The following is a 19,712-nucleotide window of genomic DNA, read 5'->3' as shown; positions in this document are numbered from 1 at the left end:
TCAGAGTTCAAGTTCGTGATCACACGACTTGGCAACCGCGGCCGGACGCCGAAGCGGGGGAGGGCGCGGTGCCCGGGGAGGAGGGGGGGGGGCAGTGCGAGAGGAGCGAAAGACTGATGGGTGTAATGTCCAACGTAGGAAACACCGAAAGAAGATGGCCGTCTCGCTACCAGTGTTACAAGAAAAGGTGCCTCATTCACAAAGAACGGTTCCTCTCTCGCGCCGTCTCACTCCGGCGCGGCCCTCTCTCTCGCTCCGGTCACGGTTGAGGGCCAACCGAAACATGTTTGCCCGCTTTCGCCGAGCCCCCACCCACCGCCGGCCAAACCGCGTAACCCAATGACGATTCCCTATACGTATATGTTGTTTTGAATTAGCGTGAAGGTAAACGCCGGTAAAACGCCCGATCGCGCGACGTGGCGAGAAGCCTCACCGCGGGACTCGAGTCGAGTACGCCAGCCGTGCCCACCGTCGAGTCAGTCCGTTCAGGTCTGAGCTCGTGGAACGTCGCGTCGTCCGCTATATCGCTCTAAACCGATTTCCGAACTTCAAAGCAGTATAATCGATTCGCTTTCCGTGAACGAGTTGGAAAAAAAAAAAAAAAAAAATTCCGCGTTCCCTCTGTGTGTGGAATACCTCTAGTGATTCATGTGCGGTTATCGATCCGGTTTCTGCGTCACGCTACCTATGAGTGCGCTGGATCTGTGGAAATATTTACTCTGATCTTCAAATATTGTGTCGCGGTTAATTGTGTGTGGTGCTTGAATTTTATACGTTGTTAAAGTTCCGTATCGAAAGTTCTCATTTTTTTTCGTCGCCGATTTTTTTTCGGAACGCACGACCGAGAGTCATGCCCTCGTCGGAGTGAAGAAAGTTTACGACCGCGGTTTGTTTTCTCCTCGGCGGGTCAAGCGATAAATTTTATTAACTGTGCGCCCTCGAAATAAACGCGGGTTTTCGGCGAAAAGTTCACTCGCGAGCTCGTAAAACCCCATTCGCGGGATGTAGTGTTTCCCCCGTCGTGTCATATTTTTTGTGCGCGGTAAAAGGTTCCGTGTCCGTGGAGTGTTTTTTCCCTCTTCGGAGTGACTTTCTTGGATTATCGCAGCGCGGGACATCCCATGTCACGGATTTAGGATACGGCGACCTGCACGATGCACTTAGCTTACGTAACCCTCACCGTCCTCTTGGTCGTGCACGAAATCAGGGCCAGCCCCGGATACTGCCCGTCCGTGTGTTCCTGCAAATGGAAGAGCGGGAAAAGAACAGTCGAATGTATCGACAGGGGGTTGATCACCATCCCCGAAGGTATCGAGAGTGAGACGCAAGTCTTAGACATGTCCGGGAACAACCTCCAAATCCTCCCCCGCGACACGTTCATGCGGACGAACTTACTCAACTTGCAGAAGCTCTTCCTGCGGAGTTGCCGGCTCGGTCAGGTCGACGCCCACTCTCTCCGAGGCCTCACGAACCTGGTCGAGTTGGACCTGACCAACAACCTGTTGACCTACGTGCCGTCCTCGACGTTCCAGGACACGCCCTACCTCCGCGAGCTCTCCCTCGCCAAGAACCCCATCCAGAAGATCGACTCCTTCGCCTTCCACCTGGTGCCGAACCTCCTGAAGCTGGACCTCTCCAACTGCCAGATCAAAGTCGTCTCGCCCAAGTCCTTCCAGGAGATCGTCGCCCTGGACACGCTCAAGATGAACGACAACCAGCTGACGTACCTCGGCCCGGACACCATCGGGGACCTCAACAAGCTCCGCCGGATCGAGCTACACAACAACCCGTGGTTCTGCGACTGTTCCCTCCGCTGGATGAAAGTCTGGCTCAACGAGAGGAACGTACCGTACTCTGTTCCGCCGATGTGTGATGGACCAGACCGCGTCCAGAACAAGGCCTTCGCCGAGCTCCATATCGACGACTTCGCCTGCCGCCCGGAGGTCAAGTACGACAACCGCTACGTCGAGGCCGTCGAGCGGGGCAACGCAACCATCTTCTGCCGCGTCCACTCCACCCCCGAGAGCCACATCACCTGGTACAAGGACGGCAAGATCCTCTTCAACGACTCCTACATCTACAACCTCAACCAGAAGTTCGTCATCCTCGAGAACGGCTTCACCGACAAGATCTCCTCGCTTATCATCCGGAACATCGAGGAGTCCGACGCCGGGCAGTATTTCTGCGTCGTCGAGAATCGAGCCGGCAATACCGAAGCCAACTTCACACTCTTCGTCTCGAAGCGACTCATTGGCGCCTCCGCCCTGGGTGACGGGCGCATCAACACCCTCAGCCTCGTTCTCATCATCATGATCGTCCTCATCCTGGGTATCATCGCCTTCCTCATGAGTAAGATCAAACGCCTCCCGAAGGCGACTGAAATCATCAACGAGATCAAGATCAAAAAGGACGATAAAGGTGAGAAAGACAAGGAGTCGAAAGAGGACGACGACGAGACAGACGAAGAGAAGATGTCGCATGACACCATCAGCTACGTGAAAGCCCCGCCGTATACACCAGCCACCCACCCGGCTTACTACGACCAGTACGACCCCAAGCCCTTGAACAAACCACCCCCGCGACCGGTGAGTCTGTCGCAGTCCCAGACGTCCGAGTACCTGTACCCCCCGGGCTTCTGGGAGAACTCCCAGAACGAGTACCTGAAGAACACCGGGCGGCGGTTCGACGACCGGACGCCGATCATCAGCGACGTGCTGAGTGTGAGCGGCCTCTCCGAGGACGACTTCAGCTACCACAACACCCTGGCGGCCGACTACCCGCCCGACTACGGGCTCCCGATCATCCCGCCGGCGACGAACCCGCCGGTCCCGCCGCTACCCGACGCCAAGACCCTGCGGGTGTGGCAGCGTGGTGTTCCGGTCCTCCCGCCGGTCATGAGGCGGCCGCCGTCGGCCATCAGCGAGGAGACCTACCGGGATCGAGAACGAGACGAGCACGGCACCAACGTCTGAGCCTCGCCGCTGTAAAGTATGTATAAAGTGTATCTAGACCGACTCTCCGGAGTCCTTGTTGTTGTATTGTTGTTGGATGTTGGAATTTTAGTTATCGTTTCAGGGACTTCGATTTTTTGTTTGGCGAGCGAAAGCACGTCGGTGCGAGGAACGTACGATTCCTGGACGAGGGATCGTAACTTTATTTCAATGTTGCCAAATTTCATTTCATAAACTTTACTTATTCGGAAACCATTCTGCCGTGCCAAGGAAGAACGCCGTATGAACCTCCAGGCGTTGCCAAATTTTCTTTGATAATATAATAATTCCCTGGTAAACTTATGAATATTTTCTTTCAATTTTTCAGAGAATTTTGCTCGTATTTTTGTTAGTAAGCTCCTGAAAATTTCAAGGAAAAATATTCATAACTTTCCTTAAAAATTAAAATTTCAGCCGAGAAAATTCGGCAACTCTTGACTGTTCATACGGCGCTCTTCCTTAGGACGTCAGTATTGGACATCTTACATTGAAAATTTCAAAGATTTTGTGATCCCCTTAAATATCGTCAAAAATCAGTTTGATTTTGGACATGTCTTGCACGGTCATTGTCGTGTGACTAAATCCTCGACCGGGGGTGGCTACCGCCACTCTTGATAGTTGCGTACGTAGATTTTGCAACATTGGAATGGAGATGCGCTCCTTCGTCTAGGAGCCGATGAGTTGGCCTCCAGCCAGAAGTAGCCGAACTGCATCGGACGATGCCTAATTTCCTCGCATGTTTCATTTTTTTCAAGATAATTAAACAACATTCTGCCTTTAAATTTTCTTCAGTATATTATTTATACTTTTGGAGAAATTCAGAGAAAGTTTCAAGGTGTAACGTTGCTGAATGTTTCAGTTCAAACGTGAAATATGATAAGAAATTAGGTAATGTCCATTGCAGGCAGGCTCACCGCGGTTAAATCCGTCCAATTATGAGTAAATGTACTTAATTCACTGACCACTAAAAATACCCACTATTGATCAATCTCAGCTCCTTGATTTTGAAACGTGCCCTCCTTGACGTACTTAGTTTCAATCATTAGTATCCAACTTCTCAGAGGTCAGAAATTACAAAAGATCTTGAGTTCTCTTTGAGGATCGTCCCTTTAAGCAGCCTCAAAAGCCCTCTCACCTCTCACCAATTTGCTTTCGCCAGTCTTATTTTGTTGCTTGTGTGTCAGCGCCTCAGTCGGAAATCCTCGTATTACTTATCACTGAAAAAAGAGAATTGCAATTTTTACGATTTTTTCCGTTCGTTCAGATTCGACGGTGACTTCCTTCACATTTAAATTTTTAGCTATTTTTCTTTTTCGTTGCCTTTGCAAAACATTTTCTTGCCAGCTTTGATTTCGTCTAGCTGGGACTTTTTGTCTATCTGCAACAAGATTTGACTATCTTGTTTCAGAGGCGCATAAGCATACTTACGAAGTACAAATATTTTTCCTTTTCATTTTTACATTCACAAATTTAATCATTTTTTGCAAACTGTGTAACATCTTTGAAGGTGAACGAATGATTTTCTGGAGCATCCATTTTTTCATTGATTAAATAGCATAAATGTTACTCATTGACGTCCACTAACATCGTTTGACGTTTGACAAATGTAAAATTCCTTAAAAGTAACAATGCTTTTTTGGGGTGCATTTTTCTAAATGTAGTGAGATATTTTGGGGGGATGATGCGCCGAACTTTTGTATCTATTTTTTGTGAAGTTAGCAAGTTAATCTGAAAATATATTATCGATATCTCTTTTATTTGTCTCCAGTTCTAACACACTAAGTAAAAATTCTACAGGAATTTTAAAGGAAAACTTAGTTTCTGAAAAATGTGACCAGGGTTAGAGTATTCTGTAAGCACAGCATATATTCCAGGATGAAAAAGATGCAAAATCATTTTTCTGTAGTTATGAAAAATGGTTCAAAATGGATGACATTTTCGTACGTTATGCCGGGTTGTATTTGATTTTTCGTCATGTAATAATTACGGTAGAAATCATTTTCAATTGATGATATCAAATTTAAGGGCAACGTCTGGCAAAAGAAGTTCGTACGTGTTGGCACTTTTCCGACCAGATTTGAGTGGCTCGAAACGACTGTCGTGAGATTGCATACATCCCTCCTTGAAGGCGATTTTTGCGCCCCTGCCTGAATGGCTCACGAAAGCGAAATGACCCTCTCGTGCTTCAGTGAAGCTCGGTGTCAAAACATGTCGTGCTAGTCTTGAGCGACTAACGATTCGTGCCAATATGTACCACCTCTCTTGCTTCACTTAGTCCCGAATTCGTCTGCTGAAAAATTGTATCGTTAGCCGGCAAACGACCTTAAAAAGTGAGCTTGCATTAAATTAGTCCACTCATTTAGTCATAAAGATGCATCACCCTGTAGTAAACATATAAATCACTTTTTGAACTAATTCTTTTAAGTTAAAATTAGCACCCTAATCGAGGTAGTTACCCTCATCGCATTGAGTGAAGTGCCTTGATGAATTACTCCATTAATGCGTGCGAACTCTTGTTTTTGGCCACTCTTTTTCTGCTTTATTAAGAAAGGCATTTCCATTACTCTCCTCCATCATCATAGTTTTTCTCATTGGCGGATCCAGCAAATTGGCAACATTGTTTTTTATTTTTTTTTTTTTACTACTTCAGAAAGCCAAAAAGGGCTAATACTGTGCTTTTAGTCCCATCCCCCCTCCGTCCCTACAAGCCACATTGGTAAAAAAAACACATTGAATCTAGAGTCCAAACTCTTGAAAACATTGACAAGAAAAAGGACTCTAGATTCAATCAGATTTAAGCTAAAATCAAAAGGAAATCCGCTCAAATTAAGAGGCTTGTTTCTTGATTCAAGCTTAAATCTGATTGAATCAAGAGTATTTTTTCTTGTCGATGTTTTTAAGAGTCTGGACTCTAGATCCAATGTGTTTTTTTTCCAGTGCATTGTTTGAGACCATCAAACTCGGGTCGCCTGGCCAGGAATCGAACCTGGGACCTCCCGATCATAGAGGAAGCGCTACAACCACTACACGGCCGACCTAAACCTATGGAACCTATTTAAGCCTATGAAACCTATTTAAACCTATGGAAATGTATCGATTCTTATAGGGGCCGGGTGCTCCGATAAGAATCGATTATTTCGCATAGGTTTGAATAGAGGAAATCCGGTGTTGCCAAATTGCTGGATCCGCGTCTGGTTTTTCTGCTTTTATAACGTCTACAAGTCGATACTACCAAACTCCTTTTTTACGCATCGAGATGCTCTCATGAATGTAAAACATTTATCTCTTCAAATTTTCATACCGAACGACGCAAGTGCCGGAGAAATTGATTAATTATTAATTGATTAACAATTGATTAATTTGAAAAATGAAGCTGACCCGCTTGACTGATCATGGTCATTGACAAAAGTCCAGCTCACATTTGATTGGATTACATATTGGACGGATTAATCATCGTAACTCCGTCTGATGTTGCCAAATTTCCTTTTAAGTTATACTTTCTTAACAGGAATTCGAGCAACATTCTGACTTGGAATTTTCGGATTATATTCCTTAGAATTTACTTGGGAAAGTTCACAGAAAGTCCCGAACGATATGTTGTTTAGTTCTATGTTCATAAAATAAAACACGAAAGAACATGGAACGCAGTTAGGTTGATTCTGATTTTGCAAAACATCTTAACTCAATTGTGAATTATTTGTAAAGTAACAATATAGAAACTAACAAAAAACCTCGACGGTCAGTTAAGTCGAACGCTGCATTCTGTGGGTCACCCGGTATGACTACTCGTCTAAAATTTACTTTGTTTTGAAGACTTCTTTTCAATGTTTGCTTTGATTCAAGTTTTTATGAATTCAAAGTATCGGGAGAAATTTTTTCTAATTTTAACATGATTTATATCCGAGGAGACAGGGATTCCTCTAAAATTTTCTCAGTGCCTAATAAATATGATACCTATCAAAGGAAATCTCCCATTTTCGAAAATTTAGTGATTATTGTGTAAAAAAATCAAAAGGGAAGGAATCAACGCTCTTTATCATTTCAAGACGGAAAAACCCCTAAAAGCCACCTCTATCTGAATCTTGTCATCGTTAACGGAACGTCCTTGAATCGTTGTCATTTAGGAGCTCGAATTACGAAGCCTTACAAGCTTGTAGTTTGTGACCTGTCTCATTCAGGGTTTTAAGTTGAACTCCATTCACTCGTCCGCATTGCTGCGCGGGGTTTTGCGCGAATCTCAACCTACGAAACATCAATATCGTGTCCTCCTTTGAAAACGCACATAATTATGACACAAAAATCCGTTTTGCTCCATTAAATGCCTTCGCTTCTTATTACTTTTTTTTTTCTTTTTTTTATTTAGACTCGGGGCTGAAAACTAAATGAATTTAGCCAGAATTTGCGTAACTGAAACATTGCCTAATTGTCCATCTTATCGTTTGTTTTTAACAGAAATTGAGCAAAAATCCTACGCGATTTGGTGAGTGTGTTCTTCGTAATCCTGAAAAATTCGAAAGAAAGTTTCAAGGCGCTCTGATTTTTTTTTTTTTTTTTTTTTTTCTGTGAGATGGCGTATAGCTTAAATGGTAGAGTGGCGTCGCTCTTCAAGTGCAGGCAGATACGCGTCACAAATTGAAGTGCTGACACTATGCGTCGCAAATGGAAGTTCTGACACTATGCGTCGCAAATTGAAGTGCTAGCACTGATGGAGGATGGACGGGAAGAGGCGAAGACAAGAAGAGACCAAAATTGCGATGAGACACACTGTCTAATTGCTGATCGATACAAGGGCACACAAAATCATACACTGGTTGAATCCGGGTCGAAGGGATGAGGAGTAGACAAGTGCCGCTCGATCGTCAGTCTCCCCAAGAATAATCCCAGGGCCCAGCTTTGGTGAGCTCCCTGGGTCTAGGGCTCTGATAACCTCCTCCACGCGTCGCAAATTGAAGTGCTGACACTGTGCGTCGCAAATTGAAGTACTGACACTGATGGGGGATGGACGGGAAGAGGCGAAAGCAAAGAGGAGACCAATTGCAAGATGAGACAAAATGTCAATTGGTTGATAAACACAAACAAATGCACAAGATCATATACAAGCTGGATTCAGGTTCGAAGGGATGAGGAACGGGGAGAAAAATGCGGCAACTTGAAATGTAGTTAGGTTCATTAGGTAGACTTATCAGGTCATTCGGTAGAAATCTCACCAAAAAGATACTTAAATTAGGAATTAATGACGGAAGAAAAATAATTAAAAATTAAGAAAAATTAATGACAAAATCATCACATGGAACATTGACACTTAGAATTTTGTGTATACTGAGCGCTTTAAAAATATATATTCGTCGGACGGAGTCTGTTGGTATAGCACAACGCAGAAGAAAGTGGTTTCAAGGCCAGGCGTTCTTTTTTTCTGTTCGTAAAACCTACCCTTAGACCCCCATCGAGGCATTCAGTTATCCCCGAGGAATGCCTTTCAAGGGCGTCACATCTCGGCTCACCTGGCGAGTAGTCAAAGAGCATTGTTGCCGTTTGGTAATTTTTAACCGGGGATTTTTCTTCTTTTTTAGTTATCAATCCTTTTTTTAGTTGACCCTCTATGTTTTCCTGAATGTTATTGAAACATTCCACATGAAAATTGAAGAAGAATCCGTCGCCGAATTCTCGATGTTTACGGACCAAAAAATGAAGAAGAATCCGTCGCCGAATTCTCGATGTTTACCGAGGGACCAACTTAGTAAAAAACTAAGTAGATTTCTCAACAGCACGAGTGTCAACACGAAGATCGTGTCGAACTGCCACTCGTACCGTGTAAGAGAGTAAAATCAGGGGAGACAGCCCAGAAGTCAACTCAATCAACTTAAAATTAAAGTTAAATACCCAACAAAAATTCTATTTTCTTAAAAAAAGATGGCAGCCCTGGATGAAGAGTCTGAAGCAAACTTTTACCGCGCAACTTTTTGAACTTTGTATGGTGGCCGCGGAGTAAATTAAACGCGAAGATATTACGGTTATGAAATTAATAAGATATAATTTAATTCGGAAATAGAATTTATTCAGTTTTGCAGCAACGAGACAAACACGGCGTAAAGCTACGGAGAAGGATCTGAACTGACTGAAACAGGTGCAGTAGGGATGGTCCTTGTGCTGCGTTGTTAGATTAATTTTTGCATATCTCCAACAAAATGTGTGTAAATTAATTTATGAACCTGTTTCTCACCACTTTGTTCGATGATACAATTCGCTGCACCTCTCGCTTACGAAGGAACATCTCGCTTTGAAGCCTCCAGACTCAAAACCTAGAAGGGAGCAAAGCTCCTCCCTTGGTCACATGCTTTCTGTGTGGAGAAATTTGATCTATGAGTTCCTTACAAAATTCTAACCATTCAGTTTCCAAATTTTCTGGTAGTAGCTCATCCTAGTCTAAGACTTCTATCCAAAGTTTGGGTTTCTTTACACTGCAACAACATCATGTCGAGTGCTGATCAGCAACCGCCATCTCATGAGATCCTCTAAAGATCGATAACATCCTCTGCTATTTTATACTACAAGGATCACGTAATGACAACTGAATGTAATGTTGATCAACAATCGTATGATATAGAATTTGAGATAATTACACTCGTTTTTATCTTCATTTGTCTGTCGTTTCCAATTTTCGAAAATCTCCCTTTTAGAATATCTCTGTGCGTTTAGTTTTACTTACTTTGTGTGCGACCGTGGCGAAGAGAGCGTAAATGATTTTTTATCAAAAGGAGAAGCCAAGGGCGTGGAATTCCCGCTATTGCCACGAACTCCCGGTTTCGCAGGTCCCTTCTGCTTAGCCGGCGGAGTTGGAAAACATCTCTTCAAGGGCTGCTGTGGTCTCTCGCGTCTAAAACAATGATTAACGGGTAAATTTAATTTACGCTGTAGGAACTCGTTTTCTGGCAAATTAAATGTTGCAATAATTGCATAAGACATTCCCATTGAACGGGAACCACCAAAAACATAACATAAATAAACAATAAATAAAAAATGAAACTCCCATAGGGGGTTTTTGACGTCCCTCAAATTAATGAAATAATAGTAAAAAAAGAGACGATGGTCATTCAGCGCGAACTGATCGGCGCATCAAAAACGTGCCAAGTTCGTGCCGGTATAAATAGAGTACCACAGAGTGGTGAATATACCTAAATAATATAAACAATGAATAAAAAAATAAATATTTCCCTTGGGGGGGGAGGGGTTGACGACGGGCACGTACCTCAAATAAATAAAATAATAATAAAAAAAGAGAAGAAGCTTAAAATTAGCACAATAAAGTCGATTAAAACCTTACACTCATGTAGTCCTTGCCGGAGATAGACTGACCCCAAACAAATATTCAGGTTGGCGCGAGATAATTTTGAGGGTCCTCAAGGGGCTCCCCTTCAAAATTATCATAATTAAGTCGATTAAATTATCATAATTAAGTCGATTAAAACCTTAAGTGGACGGGTCACTCTTAGCTGACTCCTGTGGTCCCCATGGGCTGGAGTTACTTTTCAACATCACTTACTGCTATAATGATTACAATGATTATACTTATGACACAGCGACAGAGCCACAACTTAAATTAGTAGCTTTGATCGGAAAAAATCGAAATTAACGCCGGGTTGAAGTTTTCAGATACTCATACGCCCAGCGGCGGCAGACGACATGCCCCGTGGCTTGGCAGCGTTTTAAGAGTAATTTTTAAGGGATGCTTTTGCTTTGGGATTCCGGTTGAAGATCATTGCCAGAGGCGGATCCAGAAATTTGGCAACACTGGCCTACGTCCATTTGAACATGTGTAAAATAATTGATTCTTGTCGGAGTACTTGTCCCCTCCAGAATCGATATATTTCCATAGGTTTAAATGGAGGAAAGCCAGTGTTGTCAATTTGCTGGAACTGCCAATGATCATTGCATTTATAGCGAATAAAGTTCTGCCGTCTCAAGAGAAAACGCCGCATAAACATTCGAGAGTTGCCAAATTTCTATCGATAAAACGTTTATTTAGAAGGAAAATTATGAATATTTCTCCATAAAATTTTCAGAAATGTCAGATCAAATTGCAAACAAAATTATCTGAGAAATTGGCAGAGAAATATTCAACAATTTTCCCGAAAATTAGTCATTTTCCAGGGGAAATTCAGCAACGCCTGAAGGCTCATACGGCGTTTTTTCCTAACACGGCAGAGGTATTCACGCTCACTTGAGCAACTTGACGCGTTTTAAACTACCGCACTGAAAAAAACAGTGGTGTGGCGTGAATTGCGATATATCGATTGTCATGCCATTTAAACCTAAGGTAAAGAATACATAAAGGTACCTCTGGTAAAGAATCGATTATTAAAGTGTTCGCTGCGAACACCCTGTTTATCGACCCTTTTGCATAGGTTTAATAGGCATAAGAATCGATTTATCGCAATTCACGCCACGCCACTGAAAAAAAGTAGCTTGGATCAAGCACGATGATTCTTGAATTTGCCGCCAAGAATTTTTTTTTATCTTGCTTTAAGCTGACTTTTTCTTGATACAAGAAAAATAATGTCCGGGTTAAGCAAAAAAGTAGTGTATATCAACCAGAAAAATTCTTGGTTTAAGAAGAAATACTTCTTGGCGGCAAATTCAAGATTCTCTTTTTCCGGTGAGGAGAGGCAACAAGGCCCGGGAGACCGGCGCTACCCCGCGGCGCGGAAGAACATCGTAACTGCCAGCGACTTCCAAAGCGACGTAGGCGGTTTTTACCCGGGGGAGACGAACGTGGGGCCCCTTCTCCAGCCGCGGGCACAGCGTTCCCTTGACCCACGATAGCGCGGCTACGTCACCGCGTTCCATTCATCCATCATCAGACTCGGACTTGAGCATTCGGCTCGGACTCGGAGCAACAGGTCGCCACCTAAGGATTTGCGCGGGATGTCGTAATCCCCGAGGATTCAGCTCGAATAAATGTCACGATAATTTCTTAGCAGCGACTATTTCTGTTAAACAGAGCTATGTGCATTATGACGTGAGCCCTGTTATGCATGTATACTTATGGATCTCAGGGATCATGTATTAATGCACGTAGTTCCGTCTGGCAGAAATACGTCCAACTGAAACTCGACGCCATCATCAGTGCGCCCGTCTTTAGGAATAACGCCATATGCGCCTTCAGGCGTCGCCGTATTTCGATAAAATTCGAATTTTCAAGGAAACTGTTCGATATTTTTCTTTAAATTATTCAGACAATATTGACATCTAGACAACAATAAAAACACACTAAAATACAAAAAAACAAATGGGGATACAAGGCTATAGAGGTAAAATTTTTGAATTTTACACAAGAATTTTCCATACATTTTGGAACGAAAGAACCGGATAATATTTTTTCACATAAAATGCTCGTCTTCACCCGACACCCGCAACTCTAATTACGAGTGAATGGAGAGGTTTTTCGATTCTTTCAACATATTAGTGACATTTTAGTAAAATTTAGAAACAGAGCAGCTGGGACCTTACACCAAAGGGAGCAACTTTTGGGTGGCGATGGCCGATGCCAACGCGAAATTCATTATTTTTTATTCATTCTGAAACATTTTTAATTTAGAGTCTAAATTAAATCCATGCATTCTGAGATTATGCTCACTTTTTCCCGATGAAAAGCTTCAGTATGCAGCCTCCTGCTCCTGCATCATACCTCCTCTAAATTATAAAAGGCATGCCTTACTATTCTGCTTGTTTCCTCTGAGTTACTTCCGATCTCGATTTGCTGATTGGATGTAGATCCATATTTTGTGGACAGAGCTGCAGCTACAGCATACGGAACTTGTGGGTTGCAGTCCGTCTCATTTGTCAGTCTCATTTGGCAGCAGTAGCTTCATCCAGGGAGCCCATTTTCCTACAGCCCTCTGTTTTGCACATGTACATGCTATTTTAGTCATGTGCTTTGCTAAGTCGTTAAGAAGCAACTCCTCAGGCTCGAGAAGAGGTATCCATTTCACAATATAGTTCAGATTAGTGAGCTCTGCATGTCTTAGCAGATTCACTGTAACTCTTGCACGTACTGCGAGAAGATCCCAACAAGTCGAATACGCATATAGTGTTATGAAGTGGAGTCTCCTCAACTGCCAATGTATGTGTATCTACGGAAAGCCTGCTGTGTGGACAATTCATGGCTCCAGAGGGCTGGCGGGTTGGCATTTTATCATCAGTTAATTTTAATTCCCACTCATAAGCTGTTTTCTCATCAATTTTAGTCAAAATCAAGTCGATCAAGGGAACACTCCATTGATCAATCGGAGTGTCTAAGTTTTTCATTGCTCTTAAATTGACTTTAAAAAAATCAACTAAGTTTCCTAACGTCGTTGGGGTATCCTTCTGAAGTTTTGGATAATCACGTAAATTAGCATAGTGCTGACGTAAGGTGCGTCGTGGACGATTAAATGTGTCTTTTAAAAGATCCAGGGCCAATCGGTAGTTGTCATCAGTTGTTTTAAAATTGGTAAGGAAATCCGCAGCTTTACCAGTCATCGCAGTCTTCAAATAGTATAGCTTTTTTACGGCTGTAAGTTTCGGGTTCTGATCATTTAAAGTGGTGAATATGTCGAAGAATGAAGCCCATCCTTCCAGGGACCCATCATAGCTAGGTAGTGTTATAGTTGGCAGTTTAACTGAAATCAAGGAAGTTGATTCATTTTCCGCGGAAGTGGAACTATCGGATTTTGTTCCGTTATCCGGAGATTTGGCAGCATCGCGCTAGTACCTACGTGCACGCACGACGGCTTTGTCAAAAAGGTCAGTGAAAACTTCTCTTTGCTCGATCTCTGTTTCATCGAGCTCTTCAAGTTCATCCTGAATTCCATCAAATTTGAGAACTGTTTTTTGGAGAGATTCCAGGCTCTGCTCCAAAAAATCAGAATTCCAGCATTCGGGTTCTCCTTCCAACCGTCTAGTTTCTTAAAGAATTGGGTGATAGCACCCTGAACATTGCCTCTCTGGCGGCGCAATGTTTTAAGTTTTCTTGTCATTTCTTCTTCACTCATTGTAGAAGAAAAAAATCGCGATAGCGTATAATTAAATGGAGACGGACCAATCATAGCGCAGTAGAGGATCGGCGTTCAGTTTGACTATATACAAATAAATATACTAATAAATATATTAGAATAAATAGGATAAAGTTGACAACAGGGAGAATACATCGGGGTGAATCAATAAATGCGCAGTAGAGTGTTATTATGTAGTCTGAATACATAAAAATATACTGTAGAAAATTGGCTGCAGCTACATTGTAGTGTTGCCAAGTCGTTCGGTGCGAAAATTTCGGAAGAATTCCGGTGTCCGGAATTGACTGGTGCCTCCAACCTCGTTATGTCCAAGGGTGATGAAAGCGACCATTAAACAAATAGTCATGAATTCCTTTGGATTTTTTTCTTTTTTAATTTTTAAAACCCTACCATTTACTTTATTTTGAGCATTGACCAAGTCTCTACCGCGAGCGCCACGCATCGTGTTTCTCCGGTGCAGCAAAACAAGTTAACAAATGGTTTATATATGGTTTATTGTATCAATAACTAATTTTTATTGAAGCAGAAAAAGATTTGCCAAAACAAGAGTGATAGCATCATAATTTACCCACACAACCACAACTCATCTGATTAACATGCATCACACTATACATATGTTGAATTTCATTAATATGCCTTGATTCAATTTTGTCACAAATTGTGCCCTCTAAATGGACGGTGAAACTGCCAAAACGCGTTTCTCGCTTGCGATGTTTCTAAATTCCTGCTTTCTTTTTTTTTCTCTTTTTTTTAAAGATGATTAAGCCAAATGTTGCTTGAAATTTTCACGGAATCTGCCTCATCAGGAGCAGAAAAACCCGGGACGTTTTTAAGAAAGGAAGTTTAGTATTTTACCGTTTAGAAAATGAACCACGAAAGGAAGTTAGCAGCGACGCGTTACGCCTTTTTGAAGTTTCACAGTCGATTTTTTAAAAGTGATGGACAAATTCATCTCCTTACTTTCAATCTTCATCTCAAACCCTGAAACCACTTTTTTATACAGGAATGTAGATCGTTCAATTTTCCATCTAGATGAAATCACTAGCTTTCATGTTTTTGAAGTTACCGATAAAAAATACTTTTATTGTCGCTTCTTATTTTTTACGTAGGTATAGGATTTCCGTGCTACATAGTTCTTTTTAGCATAAATACATCCAAATATCAGTATTGTAACGAGACTCAAGCTGCGCGCGAATGTACACATCATATGAACTAGAGAAGTCTACAATTTTTGTAGCAAACCATACCAAAGAATACTCTCTCTTATTTTATAAAATGTAAGTTTGTATATAAAATAGTTTCTTTTTCAACAAAATTTTCGTGATTCTGTTGGGCCTTAGAATTTTTTCCTTATTGTTAAGTTAGACTTGATTAATGTTCGTGATCATGCGGTTAATCGCATGTTGGTTTCTTTGTTAAACATATGCCACTAATATTTTTAAATTTAATTCAAATTTATTTTTAATACTTTATTAATTGGCAACTTGATTACAATTTTCTGACGGATATGCCAAAAGTATGTAGTGTATGAAAGACAATTTGTGCAGAAAATGACCACTATGTTCAAGTTACGATTACTACTTTCTGATTACTCATACCGTGCCTTAAAAAGAAATTTCCCAAGTGTACTTATCCATTTTTTTTTTTAAAAAAAAAAAGGAACAAAGAGAGACCTGTTTTTCTTGGTCTCCAGGGCATCATCACCAAGTAATGAGGTTTCTTTCAGTTTACATTTATTTTATTTGTAACTAAAAGGGCAAATTAACAGCTATCTGTTAATTTTCCATCTTCTGTTTTGTCTAAAGATGCAATTGATGCGGCGGATCATGTGAAGAGGTGAAATTCAAAACATCGTAAACGACATTGAGTACGTTGCTAAAATACCACTGGCGAGGCGTAATGATCGATAATCAATGTTTTCCCATTTGAAGCTGTGGTAAAGAATCGATTATTAAAGTGTTCGTTGCAAATATCCTGCTTATCGATCCTTTCGCATAGGTTTGAATGGCCGATCGATCGCAGAGCACGCCACGCCACACAATGAATCGAGTCAATAGGAGAGGTCGGACAAAATTTGGAAACTTTAAACGCTTATAACTCCATTTATACAAAACTTTGAGGTTCTGTAAGTGGTTTTACTGGTTTTCTCATGAAATTCTCTTCCAAAACCACCCCTTACGGTTTAAATTTTGACAAAATAAACATCAAAATTTGCAGTTATTTGGTGAAAACTTTCATGTCCGACCTCTCTAATTCACTCGATCCACTGTGCGCCAGTATAAAATGCCGCTGTCTCACTTATTCGATAGGAATCTAGTTGTCCAAGGATAACATTTCACCTCCTCAAATTGAGGTTTAAATTTTGAGGAAATTCTCTCGGTTAAAAGTTCAAGCGATGAAAGCATTAAGATTTTTTTTGCAGGATTGGAATACCCTGCTTAATTTTAGCAATTTCTCATGGCGTTTAGGATGCTTTGAATCCCTCTCTTCGAATTTTCGTTCAGCGCGTTCAAGAATCGTTTTGGCACTTGGGAGCGTTTAATCCGGTGCTCGTATTTTTTTGTCCAGATTCCTGCGATTGGGAGGTCTAATTCCCGAACCCTTTACCAACCCCCCTTCCCCTCAGATCGTGGCCGTACGAGGCCCTTACCCACGGTATTTTCACGCCGGGGAAAAAAAGACAAGAATGTGGCCGTACACAGCTCCCAGCAGCCAACGCGAGGTTGTCAGATAGGTACCAGAAAATCCTCTTTTTCTCATTGAAATTCCTAAACGAGGTGCCAGTTGGCAACTGCCTTCGTAGTATCGCGGAGTTTTTAAAAGTAGCCTATCTGCAACGATTTCCGAACGGAGCGTTTGTCGTTTTACGGGTGTAGTTTGGCTACAATGCCACGGAGAGGGAAGACCTGCGAACAGTTAACAATTTATTCGGCTCCGAATGGTGAATCTGTCGCCACAATTATCAGTACCATTACTGGAGTATAATAGTGAGATTGCATGGTTTGAGCAGGCCATTTTCGGCGATTATAGGCGCTGGGATGTGCTCTGCCGTCATGGACGGTTTGTTCATAGATGGCAAGAAACTTCCTCACGGTGGTGTCAAGTTGAAGAGGAAATATTTAAAATTCGCAATGATTTCCTCCTCCGTTGGATTTGTAACGAATGTTTCCTCATATGTCACCTCGCACGCGTTTAAATCGAAAGGAACTATATCCGTCCTGACATGAGCTCTGTGAAACATGAATTTTCATGGGTCTCAAGTTCATGCCCGAATGGATAAGTCACTTTTTACTTCAATTCTTCATTTCGTCGTTTCTCAGAAGAAGGGGCGCACCACCATTCTGTGATGATATGTTCAACTTAAAACATTATTTCTCTCACATACAAATTTGAAAATGATAGTGCGGGATGGTTACCAAAAATGTCGCCAAGGTTTCATGGTAATCTCTGGAAAAATGTGTGTAATTTTCAACAAAAAAAATTCGAATAGTTTTCGAGTAAAATTACAAATTTTGAACGAAAATTCGGTCATGTTAAAATGGAGTTACGTTATTTCGTCCGAGGATCGATGATACGTTTTATGCCAATGATGAATATTCAAAGTTCGAAACCTGAGTTTTGGTTCAAAAATAGCTAGGAAATGGCCCTACAGTATCCATTCTTAGAATTCAACGTTGTTGCCATCTTTCAATCCCCCTTTTTACTTCAGCAAATGATAATTTTTTTTAAAAAAAATTAAAAATTGGGAAATTTGTGTAGCTTTAAAATTTATCGTAAGCTCTTATCCATTAGTTCTAATCCATTTGACAATAAATTAACTCTGATGTGCCAAATTCACTAAGTTTTGACTCATGGCGCCTATATTTCTGTGAGGAGAAGAGCCAAAATGCCACCCTCAAAAAAATTAGCTATCATTACTATTTTCGTAACGTTGGAATAAGAGCAGGAGCACCTTTGCAATAATCCGTCTTTATAACTCCTTTTCACAAAAGTAACATCAAATTGCAAGAGCGCGCTTATGACGACTTACTTTAATATCCATAAGCCTCTCTTTGTTTCTGAATTGTCTCATTATTTACACACTTGAGTACTAAGGTACTTATTCGTTAGGCATAAAATAAAACGGCGGAGGATCAAAACATACATCTTATTACTTACCTCTGCACCTGTCAATCAAAATTCTTCCCTTTTTCTTTGTGATAATTACTTAAAATTAAAGACGTAATAATTAGTTCCGTCCATCGAATTGGCTGTACCGAGGACTTACGTGTCGAACGGCGCACGGTGGATCGAGGCAATAGGAGAGGTCGGACAAAATTTGGAAACTTCAAACGCTTTTAACTCCGTTTAAACAAAACTCTGAGGTTCTAAAAGTGGTTCCATTGGGTTTTTCATGAAATTTTCTTCCTAAAGCACTCCTTGACATGCAAAATGTGACAAAATAGACACCAATATTTGCAGTTTTCGTCAAAAATTTCGTGTCCGACCTCTCCCACTGACTCGTTCCACTGTGCGGCGTGAGCATTTCCGGTCGTACATCGTGTTCCACGATAGGTCGATCTCTCATATGAACCTATGAAAAGAATCGATTATCAGGATGTTCCAACGAGCATGTCACCAATCGATTTTTTAACGTAGCCTCAAATGGGAAAAATTCGATATCTGATGATTCACGCTTTGTCACCGGTCGTACGCCTCAAGGTTGAGCATGAATCAGAATCATGAATCGACCAACGCTCAAAAAGTTCGACAAGTTTGACCTCGGTATGACCTTTTCAGAACTGTGAATATATCCTGAACTGTAGTACTTAGTTTAGCGTTTTTGGTTCCTACGTAGTTTACTCCTTCAAACTTCTCTGTTTAGTCTTAGTTCTCAACAAATTCCGTGTAAATTCTTGTAAACTTCTTTTTGTATCGAAATGTGTTATTGTTATTGAGAAATTCTTTTTATTGTATAAATCTTTTGTAAACTGAATTTTGCTACCATTTTTGTTAATAAAAATTGAATTGTTAAACCATGTCCTTTTCTTTAACCTGAAGCTCAAATTCAGAAGTCATTCGCATATTTCATATATACATATACAAGTATATTTCTTCTCATATCATAAAAACATATTATATTGTTGGTGGGTTTAGCTCTAAAAAACTGGCAAAATTACCACAGTACGATATCTAACAATACGTATGATAATAAAAAAAACTCTCAACATTTTAAAATACTCTCCCAATGAAGGGATTAAAATCCTCGATAGTAATATTCACTTTACTGCCGTATGTACTATGTTGCCATGCTAAGGAAGAATGCCGTATGAACATTCGAGAGTTGCCAAATATCCCCGAATGAAACATGTATTTTTGAGTTATGCGATGCATATTTCTCCTTGAAATTTTCAGATACAGATATTTTAGATTAAATTCTGTCCAAAATTGTCTGGAAATTTTAGAAAAAAATATTCACAAGTTCTCCTGTAAATTTGGTTTTTATCGAAGGAAATTTGGCAATGTCTGAAGGCTCATACGACGTTTTTCCTTAGGTAGGCACTATAGAAAAACGTTGAATGAGTATTCGAAGATTCTTTTTCTTCCGATGAAATATTCTTATTCGAGAGAAGTTGGAAATGTTTTTCTCAAAACTTTTTGAAGTATTTTCCTCGCGATATCATATAGTGCT

At 41.3% G+C, this 19,712-nt stretch overlaps 1 protein-coding gene across 1 annotated transcript; it reads left to right on the top strand.

Moving 5' to 3' along the window:
• The first annotated feature begins 201 nt into the window (after positions 1-201).
• LOC109034283 (uncharacterized) lies at positions 202-19,056 on the top strand. The gene has a single exon (XM_072304698.1). The coding sequence runs from the start codon at positions 1,155-1,157 to the stop codon at positions 2,970-2,972; it is 1,818 nt and encodes a 605-aa protein (XP_072160799.1). The 5' UTR covers positions 202-1,154; the 3' UTR covers positions 2,973-19,056.
• Positions 19,057-19,712: the final 656 nt, after the last annotated feature.

This window comes from Bemisia tabaci, chromosome 9 (assembly GCF_918797505.1).
Source record: "Bemisia tabaci chromosome 9, PGI_BMITA_v3".
Lineage (NCBI taxonomy): Eukaryota > Metazoa > Arthropoda > Insecta > Hemiptera > Aleyrodidae > Bemisia > Bemisia tabaci.
This window is presented reverse-complemented; position numbering and strand designations above follow the sequence as displayed.

Coding starts and splice junctions, on each gene's coding strand:
- LOC109034283 (XM_072304698.1), top strand. CDS start 1,155: ATGCACTTAGCTTACGTAACCCTCACCGTCCTCTTGGTCGTGCACGAA.